The 8,236-nt window shown below is 40.1% G+C and overlaps 1 protein-coding gene across 1 annotated transcript; it reads right to left on the reverse strand.

Moving 5' to 3' along the window:
• Nucleotides 1–348: 348 nt before the first annotated feature.
• On the reverse strand, nt 349–8,236 carry prokr1b (prokineticin receptor 1b). Its single transcript, XM_005727495.1, has 3 exons — nt 8,062–8,236; nt 6,698–7,354; nt 349–1,215 (listed from the first exon to the last, which is right to left on the reverse strand). Exons 2-3 carry the CDS (start codon nt 7,162–7,164, stop codon nt 510–512), a joined length of 1,173 nt encoding a protein of 390 aa, XP_005727552.1. The 5' UTR covers nt 7,165–7,354; nt 8,062–8,236; the 3' UTR covers nt 349–509.

The following is an 8,236-nucleotide window of genomic DNA, read 5'->3' on the forward strand; positions in this document are numbered from 1 at the left end:
TGGCATGGAATTTGTAATTTCATGGAATTTATAAAATGTGCACTTATACACACACACACACACACACACACACACACACATATACACACAGTAAAAATGGTATTTGGTATTTTAAAATTGGTGTCAACACTTATTTGATTTTGTTCAGAACTTATACAAGTAATACCAAGATAAGCATTTTGGATGGGGCAGTTAGGGCAGCAGCAGCTATTATTCACATGTTTTCAGTGTAATATAGTGTATACAGATGAGACAATAATCTACAATGCACAGTTAATACCCACAGTATGAACAGCACAACGATCACATTCTCATAATGCAGAAATACTGTAGGTATTTGGAATATATATGGAACTGCCTAATGGCCCAGTAGTCAGTTCAGTGGTTCCGTGCGGTTCGTGAAGCTTGGACAGTTTCCATAATCTGAGCACAAGATTTGATGTCCAAATCTCAGCAGTCTACTACAGAGACCCAAATGTCAGTAATATTTAGTTTGACAATTTTTCTCTTCACCTTAGGTGAATGCATTCAATTTCCTCTGTTACTGGCAAGGAGGAAGTTCTCACATCCATCTCCTCGACAGTCTTACTAGGGGTATAAGTTGACTTCCAGCGCAACAGTACAATCTTCTTCAGGTACTTAACTGTGTTGTTCTTGACACTAACAAAACAGAAGGTATTTATCATGCTATTGCTCATGGCAATACACTCAATAATGTAAAAAGCCACCAGTGAGTTCTTCTGGCGGGAGATAAGTGTCGGGTGGAAGTCTCTCAGAATGGTGAATCCAAAATACGGTGCCCAGCACAGGATGTATGCGGTCAAGATTCCGATCAGGACCATCACTGTCTTACGGCGACAGCGCAGCCTCTTCCGTATTTGCTCTGTCTGAAAACCTGGGACATTTTTGAACCACAGCTCGCGGGAAATTCGGGCATAACACATTGCCATGGCAATCACAGGGCCAACAAATTCCACAGCAAAGACAAACAGGAAATATGACTGGTAGTACACTTGCTGGTCCACAGGCCATATTTGGGCACAAAAGACTTTGTGAGTGTTTGAGGTGGCGCCTCCATGAGGGTACATGGTCTCAGAGGCAAAATAGGCAGAGGGAATTGATATCAGAATGGGAACAATCCAGACTCCTGTTATCAGACAGTAGGCAGTTTGGTACTTCATACGAGGCCTCAGAGGATGGACTATGGCCATATACCTGGAAGAAAAACAAGACAACTGTTATGCAATATTAAACAGCATATTTAGCAATCTGAGTGTTATGGAAGTGCCATAGTTACAAAGAATTATATCTAAAATTGTATGAAAATATAAAATTATATTGGCAGAAGTCATTTTAGTATGGAAACACAGATAAAAGAAATATGTATGTCCATATGTAAAGGAAGACAGAGGCAGTAAAATGTTTATTGCTACAAATAATTACTTTTTAAAAATAATTTATATTATAATTATTCCTCTAGACACAGCTAAAAGTTTAATATTTACACATTTAAATAAAAAATGCTTATATATTGATGTATGACAGCCCTGGTTTTACATCAAACAGATGATGAAGACCCAAAAATTGTGCTACCCCTTGTCCCCGATGTGAACGAGAGCATTATCAGTATGGTGACCACTATTACATCACAGAAATGTTGCATCATACATTAAAGGTGATTTCAGGGAAACTTTGTATTGATTAACGGCGATCCTTCCCTCATAGTGGAAAAGTAGATAAAAACCATGATGGCAATATGGCCCCACGGCTTTAACAGCGCCACCAGCTTCCCTTAGGCCAACCACCAATTAAAGTATGTAATCATATTGCAATAGTTTTAAGGATGGGTAAATTTTGTGTGTGTCTGTTTGTGTTATTTCCAAGGGCCTTTTTAACATGAAAATGGAAAAAAAAACCCTTTTCACTGCAGCTGTTCTGATACGACAAAATAAGAGACATTTAGTATGGTTCTGTTGTGTTCTGACCTACTGAGGGACCACAAATGGAACGGTCCCTATATGGCACTTTCCTGTTTGACCACTTCATACAACATGCCTCATTCACCCATTCAGGACACCTAAATGCTTTCTATCTAACAGCCACACACATTCATACTCTGACGAACACATCGGAAAGCAAATTGGGGTTCAGTATGTTGCTCAGTGATACTTTGGCAAACAGACTTAAGCTGCCAGTTATCAAACCAACAACCTTCTGATTAGTAGGTGCCCTGCTCTACGTCATGAGCTACAGTCACCACAATGCAACCCTGAAATAAAAGCAGCTAAATGAAATTCATTCGTCATTATTTTTTATTTCTTACACCTGTGCTTTCCCACACGTCAAATTCATTATCTGCTATAAAAAAAAGGCTTTTAAACAGCTTCTGTTTAATTGAGCACTCACAATGATTGCACCTGTGGCCTAATAGCGTATTCTTAAAAGCCCCTCAAGCATATAAGTCTGAAGGGGACAGAAATGGCTACACTTTGCATCCTCCAGAGAGGTTTTTTTTGTCCTTTCCTATTTACTCACCAAATATAATATTGCTGATATGCTCACTTGCCATGTTTCATGTTATTCTTTTTTACATTTGAAGACGGTCTTTACCTAACATTTACCAAATACCTTATATTTAACTTAAAGATGGCCCCTTTGGGACCGTGGAGAGTTACAAATATCTCTGAAGTTAATATACATCATTTTTCAGATGTTATAGGGATGAGAATTGTCAATTATTTAGAAACAAGTTTATCATCATACCAGTAAGATGAATATTGAGTTTCTTTAAGCACGGCTCCTGTTTTTTACTTAAAAATTTTCCAGCTGCTATGTAACATATCTCGTGCCTTCATTGCCAAATATTTTATTATGTTCACCAGTTAGTCACTTACGGCATCTGCTGATGATGCAAGGAAGATATATTGCTATCTGAAAATACTATTGATATCTACTTTAAGATAAAGTACTGCTAGTGAGAGACTGATCTACTTGACTACTAGTCAAAAATGTTCATGTTTTGAAATGCATTTTTTAGTAGGATGACCTTTCTGCTGAGCCAATGTTGAATGTTTGATATGTAAGTATTTCCTGCTCATTTCATTTGTATGCTGTAGTATAGCATGCGTATGATGTGCCAGAAAACTGAATAGATAATATCACTAGGACAGATGGAGATGGACATGAAAAAGATTCATCATAGCAGAATATCTACCTGCTGCATGCTAAACAGAATATTAAGCGGATCTGTTTATACTGAGCTTCTTCAGATAATGAGCAGTCAAAAATGAATTAACCAATGTTACTAATGTGCTCTTTAAAGCACTAGTGATAGAGTGAACAAATATTTTTTCCTTATTGACAATGTACTACCACTTGAAAATAAATCTGAGCCATGGTTAACTTTTGCACAAAGGTACAAGACTATACTATATAGAGCAGTGTTTCCCAACCTCTGCACATAGGTGTGCCGTGGAAGATTATCTGGTTACACCTGCTGCATCCGGCCTGAGTAACGGGCAGAACAATTACATTCTCTTCCACTAGAGGGCAGTACAACTACCTGCTCTAATTAAATGGTTTGCAAACTGCCCAGTAAAACAGAAGAAGAGGAAGAAGAAATTAAATAATAGCCATGCTTTGAGTGAGACAAGCAGCAATAGCAATGGATAAATATTTGAAAAGAAGAAGTAGTCAATCTGACCTGTGTCCTGGAGAGAATTCCGACCTAGATGACCCTAGCATGAGTAGTGGTCAGAAGAGAGCAAAAAAGGCATACTGGGCACATACTGAGTCAATTCCGCTATGCCTGGTGCGCAGGGAAAAATTATCAATATGCTTTTTGTGACATTTATTTTGGTGGTCTGACAATCTGATAATGTTAACCAAATTGTCAGTTTGGTCAAGAACCAAATAGCATGCAACAACGTGCCTGATACCGTCAAAGCACAACCCACATGACACACATACTCACTGAACGCCTTCTTCAGATCTAAAAAACACATATAGACTGGCTAAGCAAACTTCTGTGTTCCTTCAAAAATGGGTGGTCTACTGTTTAATGGCTAGGGAGGGAACAACATTGTTCCTCTTAAATCCAGCAGTTGGACTTTGCTCTCCTGTAGGAGGTCAAAGTGTTTCTCAGGAAGTCTGAAGCACGTGATTCCCCTGAAGTGGAAACCCACCATCTACCTGATGTTGCAGAGGCAACCAGGGTACCCCCCGCAATGTCCAGATCCTAAAGGAAACTGGCTTTTGACTTGTCTGATGGTTTGACAGAATCATTTTGAAGCCAACCAAAGGCCTGACCAAACCATGACCTCTACAAACACCTCCCACAGTTCTTCAGCAAATGCCAGATGTGTGTTCCTTTTGCCTTAAGGGCTAAACAAGCGAACCAAACTTAATAGGATCATTACTTCAACTTGACAGTTCCTTCCATAATGTCACAGTTCTGGGTCAGTTTCGACCCAGTATTTTGAGTTTTGATTGTTAGTTTATTTTTGGATGATTGTTGTGGTTTTGGGCGCTATGAGTATTATTATTATAATGATGATTATTATTAGAATTCTATGTTTCTGTTTATTCATGTTAAGGATTTGTTCTCGGTTGTATCTCACGTTTAGTTTAGTTCAGGTTCCATGTGTCATTCTCTGTCTGTCTGTCTCTCAGTGTCAGGTCTGCGTCTTGGTGTAGTGTTCTCGTTTCCTGTTTTATTGTGAAGGTCTGTGTCTCATGTGAGTGTGTCCAGTTTTACCTCTGTCTTGTCTTGTTGATTATTCCCAGCTGTGTCCACCACCTGTGTGTAATTCCCCCTGTGTTTTTCTGTGTGTATTTAAGTCGTGTCCTCTGTCATTGTAGGTGCTGGTCCGTCTGTGTATTCACCATGTTTCATCCATGTGTTCCCTGCTGTCTACCATTGTCTGCCTCTGCTCGCCCTCCTTCTTGTTCGTGTTCTGGTTTCTGCGCTGTAGTTCAGTTGTTTTCCAGTATAGTTTAGTTTGTCTTCATTTGCCATTTTTCCTTTGCCATTTATTCAATAAACCACCTTCACACCTTCACGACTGCCTGCGCTTGGATCCTCCTTCATTTCTTCCACACGGCTCTTCTCACTCGCCGTGACACATAATTTGGTTTGAGAATTGCCACTAGGAAGCAACAGCCACAATTCCTTGCAGTGGAGGAGCAGAACATGATTCATTGAGACGGTGTCCCTAGCCTACATCAGAATGCTGCCCAAGTTCTGCCAGAGGTGAAGATTTCCCACCTCTGCAACAGATGAGATAAAGATCTCCCACCTATGAGCTCCAAGATGGCCAAGGTCTCTGAACTGCCATTTGATTTGTGAGCACAAACAAAAGCTGGGATCTGTTCCCCTGTCCAAAGGCAGAAGAAAGCAACTCTGAGGAATACTGCACTGAGCAGGGTGGGATATAAGTATACTGGCTTGGCTCATTGCCCTCCCCACTCTGGACAGCTCCAGAGTTCAGCTTCTCTGCAGGAGACTAGCTCCAGAACCCAAGCTGCTCATTGAGGCAAGCATGGCAATATATCGGTGGTAACACCTCAATCACTAGCTCAGGTTACTTCCCCACCACAGCAATAACATTCCATATCCCAAGAACCTGTTTCAACAACTGGGGATGAGACCAAGCCTCTGCCTTTGACTACCTGATTCACATGGCCAGATTTGGTAGTCTTAGAATCTCATATCTGCCTTTTGCAAATTATGTCTTTCTGTTGGCTTCATCAAATGATGGCCTGCAGCTTACATTGAGGTGGTTGAGAAGTGAAACTAAACTAGCTAATACCTCCAAATCTGAGGACATGGTTTTCTGGCAGAAAAAGGCTGCATGCCCACTCCATGTTGGGAATGAGTTGCTGCCCAAAGTGAAGTTCAAGTATCGTGAGGCCTTGTTCAAGAATGAAGAAAGGAGAGAGCCAGGGAATGAGACATGTATTGGTGCAGCATCTGAAGTAATGTAGATGCTGTACCTGTCTGTGATAATGAAGAGAACATGAAAGCAAAGCTGTATATTAACTGTCCATCCACATTTCCACCATCACCCATAGTCACTTGCTGTGGTTAGTGAATGGAAGAAAAAGATCACAGTTGCAAAACTAAAAAAATGCTTCCTGTGAAGGGTGGCTGACTCTACCTTAGATATAGGATGAGAAGCTTGGTCATTTGCAAGGAGCTCAAAGTAAACCTGCTACTCTTCCAAATAGGGACCAACTGGTGTGATTCAGGCAACTTACTGATCCTTGTTTTTGTATTTATGCTTTTTCCCTGTTGGATTATGCTTGCAGACTTCTTTAAACAGCCCAATAAAGACTCTCATTTTTTGTTATTAAGCATATCTGTATTTTTCTTTTGGGTTGATACCTCTGCATTCAAACACTCATCATAAGCTCTTGGCTCTATCACTCAGAGAAACATACTATGTTGTTTTCAAGTGAAGTAAAGACCTCAAGTTCAAAAGACAAAGACAAAGAATTGCACAGAGTTTTCATATATCCCATTACAGCTGAATAAAGCAGTGTACAGTTTTCAAAGTTTTCCAAGTTATATAATCTCTATACACTTTATACACAAAAATGAAATATTTTTTTCAAATAAAAAGAACTGAATCTAATTGCACACCCATGCAGACTCACTCACAGACATACAGACAAATGAAAAGATTGAGAAACTCACCTGTCAACTGCAATGGCAAGCAATGCGTTTGTCGACACGTAGAGTGACACAGTACGGAGATAGTTCACAGAGGCACAGAGCACCAATCCATGATCCCAGGAAAGCTGCTTAACCACGTAGTAGTCCACCAAGAATGGGCAACAAACGACTGCCACAATGAAGTCGGAGATGGCCAAATTAGCAATGAGCAGGTTGGTTAGATTTCTGAGTTTTTTGTATCTTGTCAGTGTGGCAATGAATATGAAGTTTCCCAATCCACAAACAAGCATGATGCAGACAAGGACCACACCGATAACAATGGTGGCAACAAAGAAGGCTTGACCCTGTGTGGTATCGGGGATCTCATCTGGAGGGATGCCATAGTCCATGTCATAGTTGTCCATGTAATGATCCAGCTTGCCTTCTCTGACATTTTCCTGCATCTCTCTAGAAGGTCCTACCACAAGGCTGATATTTGACTCCCCCATATCTTAGCAGAAAATCCTTCTTTCTTTGGGTTTGTTTGGTTTTTAAATTGAGAACAACTTGATCCAATAAATTAGGTATTAAATGTTCATACTTTGTGGTACATAATGCATTCCAGAGCTAAGATGTTTGCGTGAAGATAAAGTATTTCAGCATGCTGCGTCTTCTTTGGAAACAAAAGGACATCTTCACCTGGAAAAGACATTTCCCAACTCAGCATTACTCATGCAGGGTCACATTCATGGCAACAAGATATGATCACAACAAATTACATGATCGCAATGTTTCACGCTTAATCGTGTTGGCAAGTGTGACATGTCTTTGATTTTTTCCTGATGAATATGTGTGTGGGTAAAGACATCTACTCGGTGATTTTATGTGATTTATTAGGACCTTGTCACTTTACTGCAAACCAACATAACAGACAAGGCTGATCCTGATGACAGTGCCCTTTATTTCTTGCAAAATTTATCACTTTAATGCCCCTGCACATGAGGTAAGAAACACTAAATATGGCAACCCATCGCAGGAAAAAGGGCACATTTTAACAGGATAAAAACGGATTTGTAGTGATAAGCTAGTGCAATGCAATTAACCCGACTGACCCAAAACAGCGCACAATATAATGTGAGAGAAAGCAGGGAGAATGATACAAAAAAGTAGAATGAAATTTTTTTCTAATAAGAACCATACAAATCAATTCATAGGAGCGTTACTTATTGCTGTCATTGGAAAAAAAAGAGCCCCCCCCCCCCCCCCCCCCGAAAAAAGCAGAAATATATAGATGAAATTCAGCGTGAAATTGAAATAATATTTCAGGCACTTACCAGCAAACATTGATAAATGTTCCGTGTTTTTAAAGTTTAGGATAAAAGAATAAATAAACAAAGTTTAATTACCCGCTCTTAGTGAGGTGTGAGCGCAAGCTGAAAGTGGTTGTTAACGGACAATCCAGCCGGTGGAGACGCAAGGTCTCAGCTTTGCTGCTCACTGATTAAACTGTGCGTGCTGATGTGACGACTGCTTCTCTGTCCTTCGGCACTTCTTCACAAGGAAAAGTTGCGTCTGGTTCTC

The sequence above is a fragment of the Pundamilia nyererei genome, unplaced genomic scaffold, assembly GCF_000239375.1.
Source record: "Pundamilia nyererei isolate P.nyererei 1_Seehausen unplaced genomic scaffold, PunNye1.0 scaffold00024, whole genome shotgun sequence".
NCBI classification, from domain to species: domain Eukaryota; kingdom Metazoa; phylum Chordata; class Actinopteri; order Cichliformes; family Cichlidae; genus Pundamilia; species Pundamilia nyererei.